Genomic DNA, 26,049 nt, shown 5'->3' with positions numbered 1-26,049 from the left:
ACACTTAAATGTTTCAGCTCATCTATCTTTGTCTGATTCAAAAAATTTAATGTGAAAATCTTCGCAAGAAGTGCAAAAAATTTCCATCCAGTATTGACTCGTGTGACTAAGCCATAAAAAGCAGTGCATCACCGCCCCTTGTAGCTAATATTTAAAAGCCTATTTTCTGACAGTGAATGAAAATTAAAGAACTGTTGTGAATAACAAAGACAATTAAACTTTCACAAACTTTCACACATCCTCTGACTTTTGACATAAAAAACAAACAAATAAACCCCCCAAAGAATTAGGTCTAGGTACAAACTTCTAAAGAACACTTAGTAATGTATGTATATATGTATACATGTGAGCCAATATTTATAACGTTGACCCTATGTGGATCATAGAAATCTAGAATAAAGTCAAACATGCGCACACAATTCTTAATTTTTAGAGTTATTAAAGATGAATGTTGTAGAATCTAGAGAAAGAACAGTTCTAAGAAATCATTAAAAGCCCAAAATGACCCTGACATTCATGCCAGTGATGATTGTATGTAAACGTATGACCACAGCTGTATTGCTGCCATCTCTTGAGCTGTTTAGGTAATGTTGATGTTCAGTATGTGACATCCAAAACACCCTGGATAATGTATAAAACAGCAGCATCTCAGACCAAAACAAATGGTCTAATTTGACTCTGATATATACAACATGTAATAGAAATGACATCTCTGAACAAATATGAAGAAATGTAACAGTTAAAACATAAATTCAAATAATCTGCACCCATTTACCAGCAGGACTGGTTAAATATAATTTTTCAGAACTCTTACAGCCAATTTCCTGTTATTTTACTAGTATTTCCATGACAACGGGCACCCCCGTCCACTTCTTCTCTGCTACTGACACCTTTTGCAGAAGAATGTCACTAGCCAGCAGCAGCTTGAGCCAAACATGTAATATGTTTGCCTCACACAGTCATCAGAGCCGTATCTAACTCCAGGTGTAGAATTGCTCTGGCAACATCAGGAAATTTCAAACAGAGATGCTGGCTGAACGTGAACAGTAGGTCATTGTTTAACATGAATGCCCCGTAGACAGCCCATAAAATACAACCCCTGAAAATATCAGGTGTTATGAGCAGCTCATAAAACAACAGGAACCGTCAAAAGCAGAACGTCTGGAAATTTCGATCTAAACAACAGCAATTCATCATGTTACGTGCGTTTCTGAAAAGACTAGACAGTTACAGAAACAATCACGTGCTGCATCCCAAATGACTGCAGCTACTGAGCGAACACGAGCCAAACAGAAACAGGATGAAATTATCTCCCTGGCACAATCTGATTTAAAGCTAACAATGGATGGTGTTAACCTCCCATAGCGCTCTCTGTGAATATCGCAGAGGGAAAAACAAACCTTGAGGAAACCTAAACAGTGGAAATGAATGAGGGGAAACCGTGGGTGGGTTAGCATAGGGAGGTGGGAGGCCACGCAGACACGCTAGCCTTCATAAATGTACATCATGTTGAGCAGAGATAGAGATGTGCTGCACTGGTCACATACAGCGTAGCACCAGCGGCCCAGAAGGTAGTAGGACAGCGGGTCCTGCGGCTTCAGCTCAATGGCTTTATCCAGATGATCCTGAGAAGAGAAGCAGACAGAGAGAAGATTTTCACTGTTGATTCATAGCACAGCTGCACCGCCTTCTGTTCTGACCTGATCTGTCCTGCTTCACCAACCCACAAGTATTTCACAAACACCTCTCACACACGCGATCTAGTCGAGCTACCGCACACTCCTGGCTCTCACGCACCCTCCCTCGTTCTTTCCATTCTTCTTCTGTTTTTTTTTTTTTTTTTTTAATATCTTCCCTCTCCAGGGCTCTATCTCTCACTTTCACCTGTCAAAGAGTTTTGAGGGCAAACAGTGTTTGCTAGAGGCTGCTGACAGAAGATAAAACGCTACGTGCTGCTGTTCCACACTCTATCTGATGCAACTTAATGACTGTAGGAGGGTCTTATTGGCTTAAACTGTGAAAATGACCATTCCTCTTTAGCCTAAGCACATCGAGAATGCAATGCCCAATATGCATAATAAGATGTATAATGCATTGTTTGCATTATATTATTATTTGACCATTCCAAGAATTTGCAAGGTCAAAACTAGCTCTCCGTTCACATGCCTTACCTTAAAGACGTATCCGTTCTTTATCTTGTTTTGGATGGTGTCATATTCGGCCATAATTCCACACATGATGGCATACCTGTGGGGAGACACTGCTATTAGAGGTTCAGGCCATCCTACTCTTAAACAAGCTATGTGAAGAAACAGCCCAAATAACCCTAAACAAACAAATCGTACCAAACAGCAAATTAATATTTAATGTTTTCAAGCCTGTATGATATCATTAAGGGTTCGAGGAGCTGAAGTTGCAGGAACCGTATTGGCAATTCTTTTAACCCTTCTGCTTATTTATTATTTGGCACCAAATTTGTTGTGTGCAATAAAAACCTTTGAGTTCTGGAAACATGAAAGTTCATAAAGTGCTTCCAGGTTATCCAACAATCAGACCCAAACACTTGAGGTGGTGCTGAAATAAGTTTTACAATTACCATTCTACCCTTATAAATATATTGAATGGAATGAAAACAGCCAGATCCTAGGATCCAAACTGCATATTTTTAGTAATTATATTCTGTATTTGTTTTTATTGCGTAAACCATCCATGCAACTGGGACATTTGTCACACCACCGTTCTATAACACTGCAACTTGAGCCTTGGCTCTCTGTGCTTGGTGCTTCTTCAGGCATAGTACAAGTTTCTAAACAACAGAGGGGCCATGACTAAATTCAGGTGTAAAATGTAGTTATTGTTGTAAAGGTTGTGTGGTTTATTGGCAGCAAAACTCAGTTTCTATCTATATTCTTTACCAGATTGAAAGGAAACTAGCCTTAAAAGGAAAACCTAACCTCTAACATCTTTAGCTTTTCACACAATTTGGATTTTAAGCAAAACAATGGCAGCATCAGGCATTCTCGGTTCCCCAATTCTGACAAAACAGAAGTTAAACAATGATATTTTGCTGGGGGCGGTGAGAAGCACAGAGATGGTCAGCAGCACCTCACAGTCACACCACCTTTTCTTTGGGTCACTAACAACCAAAGGGCCTCCAAAAAACCCACCATACTCAGTAGTCTGTGGAAAGACTCCTCATTAGACAGCACCAGCAAAGATAAGCTGCTCCACCTTATTCCCCCGCTCTCTAATTAATACGCTGGCCTTGGACCAGTGGGCAGGTGGAAGCGAAACAAAGGGCGATTTCAGCTCTGGGATCTGTAAGTCAGCATGACGCCGAGGGTTCGGAGAGGAGAGGCGTGAGCTGATCAAAGCCTTTTCACTGCACGGCTGCTTTAATCCTGCTGGTACTCTGTCAAACACCACCGAGCAACATAAACACCTTGTTATATGAAGGATCACTGTGTGCAAAGGTCATCTGACAGCGTCGCCTGACACGGTGGCGGTGATGGGAGATGGAATCTACAACTGTACGTGTGTACTACGGTATCTGGTATGTGTGAGTAGATTTTTTTTTAGCACAGTATAATGAAATGATGGGGGCTATGAAGTAAACTGCAGAGTATACTACACGATTAGCAGGTAATTACTAAATTAAGATCATGACGGCAGAAAGATTAATCTTATGAGCAAACGAGGAGATGTCATTCAGCTGAGAATGTTCCAACTATTATCTGATCGGTATCTGATGAAAATAAATTCCCAATCATTGTGGTTATGGTTGGATGAAACATCATAAAACATGAATCTTCACACGAACTACTCACACTTACTGGAAAATTGTCAGAGATGAGACACGTGTTAATCACATCACTTTTAAATGCTTTAAATTGGCCAAACACGGGCAGATGTAACTTTAAACAAAAAAGACGTGTTTATTTTTCTTAAGCGGAGCAGGGTGTGCCCATGCGCCCACTGGTTGGCACTTGATGAGTGGAGCGCTCTACAACATCAGAGGAGCAGAGATGCTATCTGTCTGCAGTTGTGCTGCCTGGCTTCCAATGAAAACACACAGCTGGATGTAAATGCTTTGAGCAAATCTTTGACTGGCAACTAAATATCTGCAGATATGAAACCAAGCCACGACACGGTTGGTTTGCACGTGACCGTTTCACTTTAAAAAAAAGTAAATTAGTAGCTAAAAGCTGCTCACAGTATTTAATGGTTCACTGTTAGCAAAGAGTTAAGTTTTTCGTTGGACATTGGCTGCTTTTATAGTCACTTCCAGTCCGCTCCTTATAACTGACCATTTTTTTTCTCCCTTGCTTTTTAAGATGCTCAACGGTGACCTATGAATCGTTCAGGCACAAAAAAAAAAGAATAACCCAGTGTTGAGTCTACAGATAACAGACAACTTAGCAAAGAACAATTTTAAATTGCATCTTTAGGCACTTTGTTTCTACCATCCTGTTGCAAAAACACTTAATTTGTTCCAATTTCTTTAGCTGATCATCTATAAAAAATGCCACAGAGTTTGACAGGCTTAGGATATTTATTTTACACCATTAAGATGATTCTTAAAGGGGTATTACCTGAAAACTAAACAGTAACTCAAAGTCATCTCCTTAAGAACTGGGAGACACTGACACAGGGCCTGAGAGAGCCATCTGGCCCTTCATTTTATCCATCTACTGTTGACTGAAGCCGTATCAATAAAGGTCTCAGAGGAGAAGCAGCGTTCAAAGAGTGATTCTTAACTAAAGAAAACATGGAGCAAAGGTTGAACGATGGTTAATCAAACAATAACTTGTCTTAAAATCAGTTGCAACATGTTTTATGGAGTGATGAATCCAAATATGAAGTTTTTGGTTCAAATTGTAACCAGAATAGATGGAGATGGCCAGTGGAGAGGTACAACAGTGAGTATTTACAGCTCGAAAACATAGTGGAGGCTCTGGCATGGACTAAATTATTGACAAATTTTCATCCACAATGCACAATGATTGCTTAATTTTTCCGCATGACAATGATCCCAAACAGAACAAAAAGGCAACCAACAAGACAGAGCTTTGAATGTCCTGTAAGAAATATGGAGAACTATTCCTGAAAACTACTTGAAGTACTGAAAAATAAAGGTGTGCGTGCTATGTGTGTAGATTGCTCCTGTATAAAATGTCTCAAATCTCTTGAATGGATTAAATAAATTCAACAATTTGATATTTTTTGTAAATTTATAAATAGTCATTGCTTCAGCGTCTCAACACATTAGCTGTTTTGGTGTTTGTTACCCAATCTCTGTAAATTAAATTCTGCTATGATTAAACTATAAAGCAATGTTTTGACATTGTGGCAGCAATTTTTGAAATACTTTTAGACAATAATAATTAACCATGAAAATCTATCTACAAATACGTAGATCAAAAAGTCTAATGGGCTCTAATAACGTACATGCATTATGTACGTGTTGCAATATGCTGATGTGATTAAATGCAATAAATCTAGACAGTAATAACACGAGGAGACCAAATACAACCAAAGAAGAGCAACTAAGATCAATTATTTCCCAGGTGACAGCTGTGGGAAAGATTGCCCAACATTCAGATTACTGCAAAGACATATTTCAGCCTCCCACTCAATGATTAACACCAACATTCAGCATGGAGCAATTCAAACAGTGTTTACTAACACACACGTTCCCCAAGAAAATAATTGGTACAGTAGCTAATTATTGGACCATTATTGGACCAGCAGCTGGACTGTGGGAAGTAAGCAGATGTCTGTCTGTGTTAGAATCTGAATCTCCATACAGGAGATCAAGTGTGGCATTTTGGGGTTTATTGTCACTCTGTGAAAACAGGATTGAAATGCACCAGATCCTCAGTGGAGTGTGGGCAGAGGGTAAGTGGAAGGAGTGTATGAGGAAATTAGATGCGAAGGTGTACAAAGGTGCGTTTGCCCTCAGGGCCTACCTGCTGTTGTTTATCCTTTCATTTTTACTGATAGTTGAAATTCTATCTCATATTTGAGTCTCTATGGCAAGAAAAGAAAAAGGAATCAGGAAAGAGTACAATAACAAAGCTCTTAATTGTGCAAGGTCAGCCCATGTTGTTAACAGACTCATTGACATCACCGACTATACTTGGCAAAAAGCCCAAGTCTTAGCTGCATGGAAGAAGAAGCAGATTGACTTTCACATCCAAACACACAGAGGTCATTGAACTTTACACCATCAGGCACCTGTTCAGACTAAAAGCTGTACAGAAACAGGAGGAGAAACTTGAGGAATTTAGGCTAACCTGTGTGAGAGGATGCGAGTTTGCCCAAGACAAAATTAGTTGATTTTGTTTTTCTATGCGTGGGAGACAGAATTCATGGCACGATAAGGGTTCCAACGGTGTACAAAGAGGTGTGAAGTTTAAGCAGACACAGGCTTTCCAAGGCTGCTGGGAACACAGCACAGTGCTGCCACCAATTATGAGGCACGTGTTTAAAATTAGGGTTGTCATTGCAAAGTTCAAAGTTACTCCATCCTCCTGTCCTCCTCTGTCTCCCTGCTTAATCCGTGGGTCTTTGTATCATCAGTGAGGCTCTAAAGTCGGGGATTTACTTTGGATCAATGAAAATGCACCTATATACAAAGCCAGAGATACAAGAATGCCATCACGCCTCCCGTCAGTCAGATTACACAAACCGGCCTCCACGCTCAATGTCCCCAAAGCCCCACACATATGCGTATGCATTCATCTAATGTCATACACGTGGTCAATACATTAGCCCTGTAAATAGACACAATGGCTATAGACTGAGTGCTTTTGAAAACTGAAACCTGGGAGAGGAGAAATTGAAGTATTAAGAGTTGACATGGACATAAAATTAATTTTAGCAGCTCACAGTGTGGAGTACACTGGTAGCATGCAGGGGTAGAGGTGCTCTTTGAATAAGTTAAGCGCCTCTATACACATCCAACTTCAAAAGAGTCCTTATTCACCTTCTACTCAAAGAGACTCGGCGCATGACATAGTGGGAAAGTATGTGTAATCTCTCCTAAGGTGACCACTGTTACCTCATCACTTAAAGCCTTAAACAACCATAAAACCCCAGAGAGGATGTGTTTTGTTCTTGTATGAGGTCCTACTGTCTCCAAACTTTGGTTAGTTATTATTTTTTAACAATAGTTTTAAATAAGGAAGTCATTTGTTTTTAGTATAATCCTTGTTTTTGATGTAGGTGTAATGATGACATCAACATCAATGTTATCAAACGTAGACAAATAAAAAGAGGTTTCTTGATTTCTTTTTTTAAAACAAAATGTTGTTTCTTAATTTTTTAACAATATTATTTAATTCATTATTTATATTGTACCAAATCACAACAACAGTTGCCTCAAGGTGCTTTTAGAGTATAGCTACTATAGCAAGGTCATAACTTTAGCATTAACTTTATTCTACATAACCACATGTAAATATACACACAATGAAGACCCTTTGATCTATAACTTGTTACCGACATATTCCTAACTACATTTGCTTATATACAAATATACAAAATGTATTTGCTAGCAATTTGCGAGCAACAGATATGGTTGATACACTGGTCATTCGTCATTTCATTACTGTCAGTCTCACTGCTTTAAAAAAAATGAAAACAAAACAGAAACACAAAACAGTGCTTCACTGAAACTGTGAACCAAGCTGAAACAGAAAACTAAGAGTTCAGTAAAGTTTTTCTAGTATTTCTGCAGAATGTGTCACCTCTCTTAACTCTTGGCACAATCAGTCAATGCATCATTAAAAGGCAGACCAAGCTTCCAGGTTGGATTCACTTGTCATGCCGTTTGTACCAGGTAACAAAAATCGGGAGTTTCCCTAGAAGAAGAAGAAATACTGAAGCATGCCAGCAGGTGTGACATCATTTAAGGTGGGTGACACTGACAACAGTAAGGATTTGCTTACCTCATTAATTGAAACTTTAAACATAACACAGCAAATTGTAATTTTTTTTGCATTAGATCTATTTTGATCTGGTAACATTCAGAGTATACAGTATTGGCTGGGTGTAATGAATGAAGTAACATAACGGGTGGGGTCCTATAAGGAGTAGTTCTGACTGTGGCAGTCCAAACATGTCAAAAGCTTGACCAAAAAAGATAACACCCATCTGTTGAAGATGAGACAACCAGAAGATACTGCTTATTGTCCACGTGTTAGCTGTGTAATGGATTCAGTATGTGTCCAAGTCTTGGTCATGATAGCGAAAAGTGCTGAAAAGTAAAAGGCTTGGAAGATTTTTTTGGCAAAAAATATTCAGTTATGTTTTTAAATAGTTTGAATTTGAATATACAAATATTTAATTTGAGCATCTTGACATTTTCCAATAGAAATTTGCAGCAACATTTACTTTGCATTTACGTTGGAGAATTCTCCTCACATTCTCCTCTCCGCTGTGCGTACGTTATCTGAAAGGTAAGAATGTCAAATCTTGTTATAAGAAATTGTTTTCCTCCAAGTGAAAGTGGGTATTTTCTAAGGCTTTGATGCAAGTGAGAAATGCTACTTTAATGTCCATTAAACCTTGATCACGTTTCTCAAAATAATGTCCTTTAATGACCTTGTAGTACCATATCACCCCATTAGAGCACTTCGCTCTCGCACTGCACGCTTGCTTGTTGTTCCTAGAGTATTTAAAAGTAGAATGGGAGGGAGAGCCTTCAGTTTTCAGGCCCCTCTTCTGTGGAACCAACTTCCAGTTTTGATTCGGAAGACAGACACTATCTCTACTTTTAAGATTAGGCTTCAAACTTTCCTTTCTGCTAAAGCATATAGTTAGGGCTGGACCAGGTGACCCTGAATCCTCCCTTAGTTATGGTGCAATAAGCGTAGGCTGCTGGGGGATTTCCATGATGCATTGAGTTTTTCCTTTCCAGTCATCTTTCTCACTCACTATGTGTTAATAGACCTCTCTGCACTGAATCACACTTGTTGTTAACCTCTGTCTCTCTTCCACAGCATGTCTTTATCCTGTCTTCCTTCTCTCACCCCAACCAGTAGCAACAGATGGCCGCCCCTCCCTGAGCCTGGTTCTGCCGGAGGTTTCTTCCTGTTAAAAGGGAGTTTTTCCTTCCCACTGGTCATACCATTGTTGGGTTTTTCACTGTACCTATTATTGTAGGATCTACTGTACAATATAAAGCGCCTTGAGGTGACTGTTGTTGTGATTTGGCGCTATATAAATAAAATTGAATTAGAATTGAATTATATTATGAGCAGTAAGAGATACAGTAAAGGTAACAAAATTGTTTATGTTGTCTGTTTTTGAATTATCTTCAAGTTCCCTACAATAAATGTTATGTAGTAAAGAATACTAGGGATTCCAAACATTTTCTTCCATGATCCAAACGTAATTTCCTGATGGAGAAATCATGTAATTTAGAACTGCTGTCAAGGGGAAAGGCAAAGTCCTTCGAAGTAAACTAGACAGTTGACTAGTTATTCATTTCAGTGAGCCACTGGCTCGATGTTTCGGTTAGACTTTTGAATCATTTTACCACTTAGAGTAGACCAACCAATTTGTCCCTTTCTAATCATGATGCCCTATTACACTACCTGGAATACTGTTGGCTCCAATAGACACACCCCACCGTTAAGCATATTTGGCCTAGAAAAGGCCAGGGTAGTTGCACCTTTGACAGAGACGCAGAGTATTAAGAGACTTACTTTATGTGATATGCCATGCAAACTGCAGATACAACAAAGCAGGTTTGTTTAGACAGTCCCCCTCACCCAACCTGCTCGACTGTCACTCATAGATGCAAGGGTGACAGGAGTTTACTGGCAGCCATTTATAAATCCACTGCAATTTCAATAACGATTTGGGCTTTCAATTTTCAGTTGTGCCTACACCGTTTATCGCTTTTACATCTTTGACTTCCAGGTAAATCGCAATCAATCAATTTAAACACCTTAAATGAGGTCACACGGCAGAAAAAGGTCCAAAAAGACATTCTTTCACTGGTATGTAAAGTCTATAAGTAGTTTCAGTGGCTGAGCAGAAACTGACTGGCAGCCTGTTTAATCAACATCTGTGAAACTGTGACAAGCTGAACAGCATTCAGGAAAACAGGTGACAAGTTTTCTCACGGCATCAGTACACTAAGTAAACAGTTACCTCAGACATAAACTTCCTTGCAACACTGCCTGGCACCATCCCCACTCCCTGCCTCCTCCCTTCTCAAAGTGCAGCTTTACCTACTTTGCTCTGTCCGTTCAACTTAGATGCTGTTTATGCTCGGTTTAAGAATCTTACAAATTCCATCAGTGGATACAGGATTAAGAATTAAGGTTTTTTCAAAGCTGTTCCTCTTAATTAGCTAAACAAACACAGCCTTCTTTTTCACCTGCTGTCTCGAGTGTTGCGGTATGTGCATGAGCTAATGCTAAGATTCTGGTGCAAGTGGGCAGTTTTCTGTGAGAGAACATTGTGTGCCTATACATAAAGTAACCACATAATCTCAACTACACTGGACACTCAATTATGCAATGCAAGTACCAGTAAACACTTTAAATTGGAAACGTTTTTTAGAATGGCCTCCATCAAGGACCAGTTTTAAAAAAAAAGCTAGATAAATGTGCTCGCATTTTATCGGAGCTGTGAGCGTGTGTGTTCTGAAGAAATCATAACTGTATCTAGTGCAATTTTCATCTCTCCGTTTCAGCCACAGATTCCATCAGTCAAGTTTTGACATGAGCAGTGTTTCAGATGAGGAATGCATTGGGGCCTGCACAAATACAAACGGGATGCACGCCATCAGGCCCACTATGCAGAGCTAATTAAAAGCAAGGGGATTTTTGCTTGAGTCACAGACTGACTGGGGTGGTGTACAAGTGGAGAGGAGGTATTCCTGATATCCTTTCCTTTAATTTGTCCGGGAATAATCTGTGACTGCCACTTACACTAAGGACCACAGAGGACAAATAATAGTCATTTTGAAAGGTCTGTTAGCGTCAGATTCAACAAAGGTATCATTAAATTATGCTGTTGTTTTGTGACAAGAACATGTAAAATGAAAATAAATGCCTTGGAGCGACCTGTTCAGTAGCACATCCCTAAGCGCTGAATATGTACGGCTACAAACAATGCATGTACAACTTGCACTGCTGTGAAGCAACTAACAACCTGCAGAAAAGGTTCACTGTTGCAACTTCTGCAGACACGAGTTACTCCACTATAACCGTCAGTCGAACTGAGCCAAACTGGTGTTTACATTCCTAAATTGGATGTGATGCTATCAGGTGGATGAGGGGCTGATCCGAAGGAAGGAGATGTTTGAGATGTAAGCTACTACTATCTGACAAACATGCATGCTTTCAAAGGATGCGGCAGTGCTCTGCTGAAGGACACCATTTCACTCGTATTTTACATATTGCAGGGCTTTCTGGTTGGGTGTAAAGCATAAACCAACAAATTCATATTTAAATTGCTTTTTTCATTTACCCGTGTGAGTTTTCTCTTTTCTTGTTCAAGCTGCATTTAGTAGGCTACCCAAAGGAAATGCCTGAGTCAGACGTTCATCTATTCAAACACAGAGGAACAGGCGCTCCAGGGTAACAAGTCACTCAACCCTACTGACACCTCTAATCTGGGGAAAGTACCTGCATTTGTGCTTTCATTTGGTCTCATAGCATTTAACTTAAAATTAGCTGGATTAGAAATCTGCATAACATTGATTCTCACATCTTTCATTGCGAAAATCAGAAAGAGTTTATTGAACAGAAGAAAGTTGCATTTAAATGATAACAAGCACAAGGAAACGGCTCAGACCTACCACTGATGACTTTCAGCACATGTAGGATTTAAGCTCACTGCTTCCTCGCCAACTTTCTTCCCTGAGAGGAAAGAGAAAAAGACAGATAAACAGATAATGATCCTCTGCTGAAACATAAATCTGACACACACTCTGCAACCTGGACATTCTTGTTCTACGGGACGAAAGAACAGAGACTGGATTAGTACAATCAAGGGGTGTGTTGACTAAGAAAGCACAACAGGATACACATAAATCAAGAAGCATCAATGGGCACTGGATTAAAGCAATAAAACAGAAGTTACATCAAATGCAATCCAGGAAGACAGCTCAGTTTTTAATCCTTCATCACTTAGTGGAATGCGTTTCATTTTGGCCGCTCTATTAATATCTAAAAGAATGTTAAACATGATGCTTTGCTACTTATGCTTTGAGACAGGTGCCTTAGCAGGAAGCACCTGGCTGGCTCTGATTAGAGGTACAATGATGAGAAAGGATTACAGAGAAACAGGTCAATCCAGTATGAAAACAAAAACAAACAAACAAAAACAAAACAGCCTCTGTTTGGAAAAATAAAACCCACTGTGGTCAAATGTAAATGATTAAGAATAAAGCAAATTAGGTCAAAGAACAAAGTGTTTGTTACCATTAAGTTAATATGAAAGTATCCTCTTTTTTGAACGTATTACCTATGTACACAGGACAAAGATGGCAACATAAAAGGACAATTTTCTGAACTTCAGACACAAGTATTGTAAATGCTCCTAGGGTCACCTAATCTTTTTAACACTTAAAGTAGCTCATAGGAGACATTTTGTTGTTACATTTTTTTTAATTTATAGATAAAAATACACAAATGTCAGTTTTCATCTGGAACAGTCCAATCGTCAATTGAAAAACTGTCTTTGTTTCATTTAAGTGTACAGTACCATTAGCTCCACTGAGCCTACACTCACCTGCCACCTCATGGATTACACCTTGCTAGTATTGCTGCTTTGTGGCACAGATTCAACAAGATGCTAGAAACATTCCTCACATTTTAGTCCACACAGCACTATCATACAGTGACACAGCACTATCATACACGAGTGAATCTGCTGTTCCAGGAAATCCCAAAGCCACTCTAATGGACTGAGCTCTGGTTACAGTGGAGGGTATTTTGAAGTCAGTGAACTCTGCCACGTTAGAGAAACCACTAACATCACTGAGATGACACGTTATCCTGCTGAAAGCAGCCATCCGAAGATGCACTTTGGTCATGACGGGATGGACACGGCCAACAACAATACTCAGATAGGTTGTTGCATCACACCACCGCCAACTGCCTGAACCTTTGATACAAGGCAGGATGGATCCAAGATTTTAATGTTGCTGACACCAAATTCTGACACAGCCAATCATTTTGTCAATCTTCTATTGTGTAGTTCTGGTGAGCCTCTGTGAACTGTAGCCTGACCTTTCTCTGTTTTCAGACCTAAAGATGGCTGTGTGGAACAATCCCAGTAGATCAGCAGTTTCTGAAATACTCCGACCAGCCTGTGCTACAACAACGACTACACCACATTCAAAATCACCTTCAGTACTCATTCTGATGCTGAGTTTAAACTTCAGCAGTTTGTCTTGATCATGTCTACATTACTAAATGCACTAAGTTACTGATTACCTGATTAGATATCCATGTTAATGGGCATCTGTACAGATGTATTGTATTTATTAGAATTAGAACCTAGACTTGTTGTAATTAAATAGATGAGGTACTAGACACCAATGTTTGGGGGTTTACCTTGAATAGAAATTAGAGTAAATGACTAGAATATAACACTATACAAGGATCTTTGCACTGGTCATGGCAGAAGTTGTGACTCAGTGCTGTTTAAAGAACTGAATTTTTCTAGAAGTGTTGCGTAATTAACTTAAGCAATATGCTATTATACTGAAGATACATGAACGTGTTGCATCCAAGCTAGTATGACAGATAAATACCAATCCAGGGCTATGTTTGGTCCAAGCTTGCCAAGCACTCCTGCCAATTCCCTGAAATTGCTTAAAACCACATTTGGATTTGGGTATTCCAGATGAGACACTGACTTTTGGGGGTTGGCCAGTATAACAGTCGGATTTATTATAAGATAACATCTCATATCCAGCGTAGAATGCTAGTCAAACGAGGCATGAAACAAGTTTTAGTAAATTACCAGTCTCTGCGTAGGTCTTCTTCTCCTCCAGAGTCAAGCTGATGTCATGGACGTCACAGTAAGCTCGGGTTAGCCGCCAAAGAAATGTCGAGTTTTGTCCAAACTAGAGAAGTACATGAAAGTACACAACTCCATCACACTGTTTTGTATTTATTATGGAGACAAACACGAATTAATGTATACACACCTCTTCTCTTTGTTCCAAAAGGATATTAAGACTTTCCCGTTTGTCAGACTCACAGCCCTGATGCAAACGGTCAATCTGCTCAATGAGGAGAGACAACTTGTCCACAGGATGCTCTTGATCCCTCTCTTCTGCATCACTTAGCTCATCCTCCTCTGAGTCTGTCAGCGCAGTCATGTACCTGTAAGTACAAACAAATGGCAAAAGAATGAGGTGCAGCTTCATTTTGCTGTCAGCGTGTGCAATTAAACGTTACTGATGTGGATTAGAAAGCTGTGCTGAACGCGTACATGCAGACCACACCGTCTCCATCCTGCTATCAGCAAAGTGCATACGCTGACCTCAAGAAGAATTAATAAACCGCCCTACATGTGAGGTGAACTCACCCCAGCTGAGGAGCTTTTCAGATCAATCAAAATCCTGTCATCATGAGAATTTTTACAAGCCACTCTGTGCCAGATGCTGATTATAAAGAAGCCCTATTCACTGCCTGTTTATGCACAAAAAAAAAAGGCACCAGGTTTGTTTATATAAGTTGGTCTGTTAATTGTTTAAAAATGCTAGCTCTTAAGGAATTCCTAAAGTCTAACTTTAGTTACCTGAAGGCTTTTTCACAAACACAAGGAGACTTGTTTAGCACTGTGAGGCACGCAATGCCTGTGTTAGAAGTTTTATGGTGCCCTTTCAATGACTGCACACACACACTGACTCCCTAAGCTAACACTTAAGTAGCAATGGCAGAGAAAAAAAATACCCATATTAAAAAGGCAGGTGAAAATGAAAGACAGACAAAGGTAAAAAATATGAAAGGCTTCTATTAAGTGTTGGCAGTGGCTGCATGTGCGTCATTGGTGGTTAAGAGAATGTTTTGGGCTGTGAGCCATGGTTCTGAAGGGATGTGTCGGAGCGGGCCTCAGACATAAACCCCGTGGACCCAACAGGTGCCTTGTGCCGCAGGGCTGCTTGCCAGCTCCACCCCATAACACACACACACACACCACACACACACACCATACACCACACACACACACACAGCCCTGAGTGCAGTGATTACAGGAGTAATATGAGGGCATTTGAACTGCAGAGATTTTTCTTAGCCAAGAAAGCAACTGTTGACAATAAAGTGCCACTACAGTAAAAGTCAAGTGCACAAATCGACTTATACACTGAAATTATGGGAGTTTTTCCCACTTTTCAATCTACTTTACTTCAATGAAAATGCTTTTTAACCCCTATTGTCAATAATTTTATACAAACAGTTAAGTGCATGATAGTATACACTGTAGGAAAGGTGACCAGCTACCGAGAAATATTACATGACGTGGAGGGGTTTATGTGTCCCAGGGATCCCAGAGGCTATGTTGTCGGGGGGCTTTTTCCCCGTGGTAGGCTCTCCCATGGCAAATTGCTCCTGGGTGAGGGACCAGACAAAGAGTGATTCAAAAACCCCAATGAGTGAAAGATCTAGAGAACATCTCACCCTGCCCGGGATAGGGTTACTGGGGCCCTGCCCTCGAGACAGGTGGGGAAGGTGCCCAAGGGCGAGTGCCTGGGGATGGGCCTTAGTCTAAGACACACCAGGCAGGCACATCCCAAATGAGGGACATGGGCCCACCCTGCAGTAGGCCCGCCACTCGCAAGAACTATACAGCAGTATTTATACAGGGACACTAAATGTTGATATTTTATTAAATACATTTAAATAACAGTCATTCAGTCAAATAGTCACAGCCTGACTTGAACTGACTGAAATAAATCTCAGAGAGATTGTTGAAGGTTTACAAATAATTGCTGTATAATTTATAAATGCCGACAGATTGCCAACATGTTGTCAGTCTAAATGAACACAACCTGAAGGGCGTCAACTCAGCTGGCTGCCAGCTGGATGCATCTGGTTATAGTCCTATAAAAGAGGAAGGTTCCTTAGCACAAAATGAATAACTGAATGTGAATTTCTGTTAAATGTTAATTGCTCTCTATTTAGTTTATTGCTAACTGTGCTGATATTTATTCCTGAGAAAAAAAGCATGTCTTATTTTTTGAAATAAGACATGATATTGAAATAAACTGACTAATTGTTTTTAGAACGGAGCATATTTTTCCCCATTAAGTGAATCTGGCTTTTCATGTGTTGCACATAACAAATATCCAAATATCTAAATAAATACATAATAATAAAAAATAAAATCAGATATATGTATTAAAACTTGGGTCATTAGAAACATTAGTTAGCACAGTTTAAAACAAGGTTGCAAGAGTGTTTTCAGCAAAGGTAAATCTTATAACTACAGGATTGATTTTTATTTTTTTAGCATTAGTCGGGAGTTTAAATAACTGATTCATTGGCTTGTCACATTCAGCAGCTTAGCAGGAAACAGAGAATGTCTGTAACTGCAAAAGAAACCAGACTTTGCCTCATATATATTTTAATCTCCGTTTGTTTTTATACCATCATTTTGAGATAGTCTGCCAAAGCCTTGCTACAATCTCCCTCTGCACACTAACCCCAAAGTAAACCCTAATACCTGCAGGCGAAGCTCAAATCATTTATTGGCCAATACATTTCAGCTTAAAAGAATTTGAATGTGGTGCTTTTGTGTTCTTACTTTTTTTTGGTCTAGCTGCAACACAGCATGCTGCACTAACTTTCACCAAAAAAAAAAAAAAGCCTTGCATTTATCTTTAGCCTCACTGCACTAGTCATTCATTCTCTCATTCATTCATCCTTTTGTCTTTTTAATTCATTCAACAGCCCTTTTTCCCTCCCTCACTCCCTCTCGGGTGGAGAGACAGGCAGTGGCGTACTGAGTGATCAACGCATTCCTGTCACGCCATTCCACGGCTCATGAATCACTTGAGTTGAAAGAAAAAGAAGCTAAGGATCTATTTGTATTACTGTGTGTTTATGTAATGTACATATGTTTGTACAGGAACCATTATTATGTTGGCGGTGTTACTAGCAGCGCACAGCTCTGAAAGAACAAGTCTATATATTGCCCCTACTATTTCAACATCGGCCACGAACATAACATACAGAAACTGTTACTTGCATGCAAATTAAGTTTGGGTTAGGGTGTGTGGAAAGGACCTCACAAACAAAGACAACAGTATTACAAGAGAGAGAGAGAAAGGGAGAGAGACCTTCTGTGACTATAATCATGGTGCAGATTAGTGAAAAAGAATGGCTGACTTCGATCATAATCTTTGACGCCTTGGGATGACCCTGAAAATTGACCATTTGGTCGAAGCATTTAACAGATAATGTAGCAAACATGGATAATTATGTATTAGATTTTGCACAGCATCACACAGAATGATAAATGGTAAATGCACTGGTTCTTCTATAGTGCTTTTCTAATCCACCTGAGCACCCATTCACAACCATTCATACATGCATTTTTTTCTATGCTTGAGTTCTTTCTAATTAAAATTCACACACATTCATACTCTGACGGATACATCCGAAACTAACTTGGGGTAAGTATCTTGGATATTTAGCATGCAGACTGGAGCAGCCAGGGATCAAACCACCGACGTTCTAAGTAGTAGATGCTCTACACTTGAGCTACAGCCACCCCCATATAGCGTGACAATGAGAAAAGTGAATCATGTCTTCACTTTACGATTACATCATTCAGCTCTGATTAAGAGTCCAGCCCAGGTCCAAGTGAAGTGTTACAAAGATGAATTTATAACAAATAGCTTTACAAGCTTAAATTCATGGAGATTACTGTTATATGGAAACACCTAAAGAAAATAATAACAATATACAGGGAAAAAGCAAGCGCTGCATGGCTCTAAGCAGGGGTGTCAAACTCAAATACACAGTGGGCCAAAATTCAAAACTGGAACAAAGTTGCGGGCTAACATTAATATTTATTGAAATATATTTATTCCTCCAGATATAAGAATGAATCTTTTCTTATGGACTCAAACACTTTTGCTGAAAAACTGAATATGGAACAAGCAAAGCTTAATACTAAACAATATATATATTAGCTGTATAATACCAGTAGGCCAGCTCTAATAGTAATTTGGTATGGCTTCACGGGCCAAATGTAATTAGGCCAAATTTGGCCCGCGGGCCAGAGTTTGACACCTATGCTCTAGAGGTTTATCCAACAGGTGTTTATTAGTAGTGTGAACACAAGCTCAATATAAAAAAAATTAAATTAAAAAGGAATTGCTAAATATAATTGCCAAAAATCATGTAACAAGTTTATTCTTGGTCTGTTTTGCCTGCTGAATTGCTCCAAGAATGAACTTGCTACATGATTTTACCCTAAACAGAGTGGCTCAGCAACCCCTCCTCCTCCCCTCCGCCTCCTCCCCCCCTTGTTGTTTTTTTTAAAAAAAAGTAGAGCTTTGGTAACACAGCATGGAGGTTCAAACGCTGCTAATTGAAAGAAACCCCCTAAAAATGGGTTCATAATTAATTGTATCCAGTCAGTACTGGATCCTGTAAAAAGAGAACTTCTTGCTTTGTAATCAGCACCATGCACAAAGCTGTGAACAACACTTTAACTCCCCACTGCAACGTTAATGGTTCCTGAAGCTTTACTTTCATTTTCAAACAGGCTGTGCGCTCCCTAGGGGAGATCATTCAGTGTGCAGAGCCTAAGGGGCCAAAGAAGGAACCTCTTAATAGAGCTTAGTAATGGCAGTTTCCACGGTTACCGCCTTCAAAACAAAACCCCAGTTACCATCCCAACATCACCGGGCCTAAGAGCATGCAGCTCAGCTTATTCAGAGTCTGGTGACAGGTCCAATGAAAGCCTGCTGTGAAACAATGCCCGACTGACTGGAGCAAATCCAGTTATTTATTCTCCATCCCTCCCCCTAAAAACGCTGATGTCACCTTTCACTTTCCCTACCGACCTACAAGCCAGCTGACAGCGTCACTGACTTTCTCAACATGACCCCCTGCGTTGTGTTGGAAAAAGATGTGGGTGATAAACAACGCATCATTCATTTCTCACAGTCACAAGATGACACTGCACATTAATAAAGAATAGAGCCATTCATTCCAGCCACGTTATTTTTAGCTCTACCGTGTTTCCATAAATAGCACTTCTATTAGGATATGATAAAACGTTGTTCCTGAAATAGCAGATGAATAAACAAGTTTTGACAGTGGGGATGTACACAGCTGCACATTTGACATTTAACTGCAATGTCGCCAAAAGTAAACAGGAAAGAAACACGTGTATGAGAGTCATCAATGTGACCAATAAACCTGTTAGAAGGTCACAAAGATATTTAAGATAAAATAAATTACTGCAGAGTGTTTTGCAATACACAGTAAATAAGGAACAGAGTATAGAATAAGCAATTTATCCAACAGGTTACTCTTTTTGTGTGTTTTATTACACAACTTCCTGAGTTTGATGTGTTGTGATGGATTGCTTCCATCACCTGGAACAGTTTTTAATCAGCTAGGAAAGATCATAACTCTAGTGACAGAGGATTTGACAGCAGGGTGGCAGCAGCACGTTTCTTGAGAATACCAAATGTAGCTTTGTTCTTGTAGCAAAACAAATAAGAATAGCAAAGAGTAAAGAACACAATGTAGGCCCATAAAGCCCACAGAGCAAACTGGAGGTCAGTGAATGACTAGATTTGGTATTTTTAGATATATTCACACTATGATTATATACATAATTGCTGACTTGAAATGATGACTGACCCACAGACTCTGTGCACCTTGGTCTGATTAGTTGTAATAGCTAAATCACTGTCCTGATCGACCTCTGTCTGCATTATTAATGCTGAAGCAGACTAAAATTAGTACTGGGAAGCAAACTGGAACAGTATCGGTATTCCAGTTTTTCAAGCTTGACGTGAATTTTTCAAATACTACTATACCGATGAACGGGAAAATAGACAAAACACCCACTGTGGCTTTTCAAGGGTTTCAACATACAAAATTACCGACTACCAGGAGCGTCATGGAGCAAACTCAGAGGTTCTAATTATATGACACAACAATTATTAGCAAACACTTCACTCTAAATGAGAAAACAACAAAGCAACATAAATCATTTGTTACTAGGGCCTGATTAATACAGGATTTTTAATGCCGATAACATTACTGCCCTCTATTGGGCAAACTATGCAATGTAACACTCTTTATATAGTTGAAGGGTGTTTCTGTCATTTTTTATCCGTTGTAAATTCTGACACCAATAGGTTATCAAGTAGCTAATAACAGCCAATATAATCAACTTGCTGATAAATTGACTTATTATTTTTTCATGACGACAGTAAAATTCATTATATTCTAGAAAGTCCTGAAAGGTGAATGGGCCAACTAGCAAGAGTTCTATACATCTGGAGGAGCAATTGCTGGTCAAAAGTGCTGGTGCTAATGGCCACCTGCAAAATAACCGATCTCATTAAGAAAAGTGAGCATCAACCTTTACTCTCTATACCACATCATCTGAATATAAATTAGAGATGGACCAATCCGATATTACATATCGGTCCGATACTGACCTAAATTACTGGATCCGATATCGGAGAGAAATAAAAAATGTAATCCAATCCATTAAATATCACAAAAGCACCTCACAAAACTAGCGACACAGCGTAACCTGGCTCATGACCTTAGCACGTCGGAGCAGTGTGCGTCTCGTGATAGAGTGGCGTGCGAGACCAGTTGGCGGTCTGGTTGAACATTTGGAGCCTCACTACGTACTTCTAAACCAGAATTTCATTTTGGAGAAAGCTATCCCAGAGAAGTAAAGCAAGTGTGTAAGTTCATCTCTGAATGTTCGTAAAGCATTCCCACGTTAAGCTTAACAACCGATATATGGAGCGACTGCCTCTCTCTCCCTTCCTCTCCTGCTGCTACTTCAAATTGAAACTGATCAACGATCAGCTGATCGGCTATTCTGTCGCGACCCCCATCTCTCTTGTTTGTTTATCACCCACTTTGCGCCAGAAAGAGGAAACCAGGCTGAACAACAGCAGCACGTTTAAGCTTGATAAGCTGTTGTTAGAGTTTATTTAAGATTACTTTCTACACCAGGATCTAGCAAAGTTTTGCCAGGGGGCCAGGCAGGGCATTAACAGGGAAAGGGGGGCACAAAAACATAATTTTCTTTCTAATTCTCATGTCTAGATTTGAATAAATAATTATCTGAATCTTACAACCACAGTTTTCGTCTGATGTAAAATGTATAGAAACCCATTATTGTATATAGTAACTATTAAGTCAACTTTATAACCTAGAAACCTACCCTATTTCTTTCTTCTTCTTTTTTTGCTGGCAACCCTATTAGTTAGGTTGTTTAATATTTCCACTAAGTACTCTTTAAAATACCAGAATAGGGAGGATGGTGTAGGTTTAAGTTTATTAGATTCATCAGTGTTGCTGAACTATGAAATATTTTGGATGCAGTGTATTTTTTGCACACAGGTTTAACAGACTGGCTTTAGTGGGGGGGGGGGTGGGGGGTGGGGTGGGGGGTTTAAACTCGAGTATGAACTTATACAAAATGCATATTTAAAAAAAAACATTTTATTGATTATGAAATACCCTATATCGGATTTATATTGGTATCGGCAGATATCCAAATTCATGATATCGGTATCGGACATAAAAAAGTAGTATCGTGCCATCTCTAATATAAATACGGATTAAATACTGTACAGCGAAAACTTGATTAAACAATGTTTGACTGAAAGTGTTTAACGGATTAAAATGCTAATGGAAAAAAATGCCTTTTTTGCATCACGTTTATAAGATCGGGTCTTTAAAGAAGCAACCTAAAAGGGAGACGTGGGTGGTCAAACTTAACAGATATAGGTCAGAGACCAGCCAACTTGACGAGGAATGCATCAGACAGCTGAAATGGGTGCATAGTATAAACTATTTTCCTCGAGATGTGTTTGTTTGACTAATAGCCTTTCATTGAAGAATGAATCTGAGGACATAGACGTGAATGTAGTGGATATGGACAGCTGCGAAGCAACACCTGCATGACGTCACAGGGAAGTTAGACTAAATCTTTTAATCACAAAGCAGACAATGAACTTCTTTTTCTAAACATTTCTGTGTGTTGATCAGGCTTGCCCGCCGCTAAACAAAACTCCTTCTTAAATCTGCTTAAATCAACAACTATCTGATGTCATAAATGCTTGTTTTTTTGGAAGAGGAAAAAAAGAAGTGGTAATATCCTTGAGCTACAGCGACGAGATGTGAATAAACTCAGTGGGAACTGTTCGAGGATTTACAAGTTCCTACAAGACACCTTTAAATGAGGCCTCTGACAGCTTGGCACAAAGACAGTGTGATTGATGGGTCTGCTTACCTGCAGAAAGGTAGCTTTGAGGAAGTCGCCGTGACACATGAGCAGTGAATGGAGTAAACAGCTGGAACTTTTGACCCTGTACCCGCTTTTGATCGACACTACGCCGCTCTGTAACTCTGCCGTTAAGTCAGACTAATTGTTCTCTTCTTTGAGTAAAACACATTATTGCACTCAGGTTGGAGGCAGGCTGTACTGCCAACACTGGTCACACTTGAAGTCTCTTTGTAAACAGAGGACAAAATTGATTCATAAAAATAATCTTTGCAATTATGCAAACAGAAAAGCATTACACTTGAAGGAATGACCTCCAGAAAGGTAGAAAAAAGTGCCTTTGCCTGGTCACGATGTGCACATATCATGTTTTGCAGCAGAGCTTGCTTTCGGATTGGTTGAAGGTCCTGTTTACACTTGCACGATGCCCTCTGTTGGAAACCTGCTTCTTTCTCCTCTGTGCTGTTAGTAAATCATAAAGATTAAGATAGTTTTTCTTTTTCACCCGCTTTTTCTGGAGGAGAGGTAAAATGTTAACCTGAAATGTTTATGTGAAAAAAAATGCACTAATCTTGCTAATCTTGAGGATTTGGATTTCAGCAATATCTTCTACTTAATGCTTAGAGTGTGGGTTTTACGGGGATAATTTGTGGAGATATTGTGCTTCGAGACGGCTGAAAAGACACGAAGAGGCTTTTGAAAATGGATGTGAGGATTAGAAATCTTAACTAGGAGGGGGACGCCGCTCACTCCCTAAGGGGCTGGAATTTCTTCACTCCACTGTTCCCAGCTAACCCTCACACCCTCTGCTCTTACAAATAACAGAGCGGCAGGACAGGCTCTTTAATTATAGGAGGTGTGTGCGTGATGTGATGTCTTTTAAAGCATAATAACCCCAACTGTAATTAGGAGCATTTGATGCGGCCGATGGCTGTCACTCAAAACCTGTGAACACATTTGCTAGAGGGCAGTCTGATACCTCCCAACTGTTTCTTTAGCCAATCAGGAGGGCAGTGGTAGCGACCTGAAAAGTTTATACATCATAAAAAAGGGCTCCTGGTGTCTTCTAAATAAGATCCAACTAAAGTAATTCATGCGCTACTGGCACAAGCAACAAGCACACCACTAATTAAACACTCAGAGCACGCTGGATGTTCAGTTGGCCTACTTTAAGTTGTTTTTTGAAAAATCTGCTCCAAGGCAGTACATTAATCACTGGGAGGATGGTAACAGAGATGGGGAGGAGTCATGCACCTCTGATCCAAGGCTCACTGCACACCTAAAAAGAGCGCGGCTAGGATGTGAATAGAGCTGCACCCAGTGTTGTGATGTCTCTTTGGCACTTGACATGCTTCACTTCCTCCATAAATAAAGCAGGGGGTCAATCCAGGTTAAGTGGCTGGATAAAGCGTGCTAAAATATCCTCTTTCTGGTTTGGTGCTCGCAGTTTATACAAGTTTGAGAGTTTGCGTGTTCAGATTGTCTCTGTTGGGTCCAACAAAAACTTAAGTGCACCTAACCGGTGAAAATATTAAGGCCCCGGATTAATCGTCCTTATTTAACTCCTGATAATGTTTTGATAAGATGAGATTTTAGCTGGTTGTCCATTCACAATAGACACTCCTGTTGTTTATGTTATCTATGGCTGGCATGAGTTCAAGGCATCTTGGCAGGGGGTGGAGGTGGATGACTGGGCATGCGGTGTTTGATTGGTCTGCTGTTATCTGCAGCACCTGAGGCCTTTCTACATACTGTCACATATCTAATTTAGTGCAAAAAAACAGCAAGCGGGTTTAACTGGTAAAGTAGGTGGGCCAAAAGTCTCCTAAAAGCAGATAATGATCAACAAATACGGCTGTTAACATGTAAACTAACCCGAAACTAATTTACCAGTCACCACCTGTTAAGATATTTATCTGTTTGCTTCTTTGTGATTAGAACTACTTTCAGTAAGAAATTACTACAGCCTGATGATTGTGTGGATATAGATAATTAGCATAATTATAATATAATTACATTTATTGCTCTTCAACCATAAAGTGAGGCAGATATTGTTATATTCTACAGGCTCATGGAGTGTAACTGAGTGAAGTGTGCTGGACAAACGGTGTAACAATGTCACAGATTCTTTGTGTCCATATAAAAACATATTCATACTCTATACTTTATGAAGATAAAAAAAGTTGCATTTCTCATGAGTCAAAATAAAAATACAACCTCATATGAACAGCACATATTATTGTGCACTTATTTTGGAGCAGTGTATGGAGAAACAAACGACACCCCAGGATTCAGTCACTTGTAGCACCACCTTTAGCAGCAATAAACTGAATTAATCGTTTTCTGTACAACTATCAGTGTCGTCACATCGTTGTGGAGGACTTTTGGCCCACTCTTGCTTCAGGTCAGGGAGGTTTGTGGGCATTCACTTATGCACAGCATTTTAGATTGAAATCTGGACTTTGACTGGACTGTTTTTTCAGTCACTCTGTTGCAGATTTGCTACTTTGCTTGGGATCATTGTCCGGTGGCATGGCTAATATTTAACATTCTAACTGAGGAGTTTTGTCTGAGATTCTTTGAGCACTGCAGAGCCTGACTTTGTGGTGAATTTTCTGGGATGTCCACTCCTGGGAATATTGATATTCGTCTTGAAGGTTATTCACTTGTGAATAATCCTTCTCATTGTATGAATGATGAACTCCAAATTGTTTGGAAACAACTATATAACCCTTCCCAGACTGAACAAACAGCTGATATCCGTCCTCCTCAGCAACTAACACACCTGAAGCCTCCAGACCTGCAACCTGACAAAACATCAGCGTTCAGCATATTCACAGTTGCTGATGCTCAGATAATCAAGTACATGTGATTAGCAGCAGATAACTCCTCTGGATACCTATATGATTTCACACACTGGTTCTATAGTTTGCCTTAGTTTTTGTTAAATGACACATTAATGACATTAATGGCTAAAGACCAGATGATTTTTTTATGTCTTGATACATAAAACATTAGAACTGAAAGAAGATGTACTCAGAACATCACTGAGGTTTTGGAGATCTTATTCAATTTTGTTCTGCTGAATTCCTTTCTTAATTCCTGTTATTCTAGTGATGTTGAGTTTTGAATTCTTGTGTTTTTGTTGAGTTTTTCTAATTTTTTGGCTCCTCTTTTAATGTCATATTTATTATTTATTTCTAATGCTCCAGGTGTTTTCCCGTTTGCCCTTCCTCTGTCTCATCTATGTGTTAAGAGCTCATTATAGTCACCACAATGGTTGTGTTACAGGCACAGTCACAGTTTCCACATCTGGTTCTAAACCCTAATCAGTCCCATCTTCCCCTTCATCTTTATCAAACTGTCTGTTTTGTTGTATTAAATTGGAACTCTTGATTTTTTTTGCGTGTGCTTTCTGTTTCATTTTGGGCTTTTGCTTTAGCCAGATCACAGGTTCCCTTTTTGCTCAGTGACTCACTTCACGTCACTTTAATCTAACTAGCTGTTTGGCTCCCAGGAAACCACAGAAAACCATATACTTTTCCCTTCACAGAACATGAAATA

At 39.6% G+C, this 26,049-nt stretch overlaps 1 protein-coding gene across 5 annotated transcripts in view; it reads right to left on the bottom strand.

Annotated features, from left to right (window-relative positions):
- rmdn2 (regulator of microtubule dynamics 2) overlaps window positions 1–26,049 on the bottom strand; it is a 42,960-nt gene that overhangs the window by 10,886 nt on the left and 6,025 nt on the right. For all 5 annotated transcript variants that reach the window (XR_014877565.1, XM_085182592.1, XM_085182591.1 and 2 more), the window contains exons 3-7: window positions 14,183–14,360; window positions 13,996–14,098; window positions 11,822–11,882; window positions 2,172–2,247; window positions 1,548–1,625 (exon numbers count right to left, since the gene is read on the bottom strand). Coding sequence is in view for 4 of the 5 variants with exons in the window: in XM_085182592.1 (XP_085038718.1) it covers window positions 1,548–1,625; window positions 2,172–2,247; window positions 11,822–11,882; window positions 13,996–14,098; window positions 14,183–14,360 (496 nt within the window). In the remaining variant the exon portion in view is untranslated. The remainder of the gene's footprint in view (window positions 1–1,547; window positions 1,626–2,171; window positions 2,248–11,821; window positions 11,883–13,995; window positions 14,099–14,182; window positions 14,361–26,049) is intronic.

The sequence above is a fragment of the Neolamprologus multifasciatus genome, chromosome 13 (assembly GCF_963576455.1).
Source record: "Neolamprologus multifasciatus chromosome 13, fNeoMul1.2, whole genome shotgun sequence".
Lineage (NCBI taxonomy): Eukaryota > Metazoa > Chordata > Actinopteri > Cichliformes > Cichlidae > Neolamprologus > Neolamprologus multifasciatus.
Note: the sequence above shows the minus strand (reverse complement) of the source record. Positions and strands in the feature narration are given on the sequence as shown.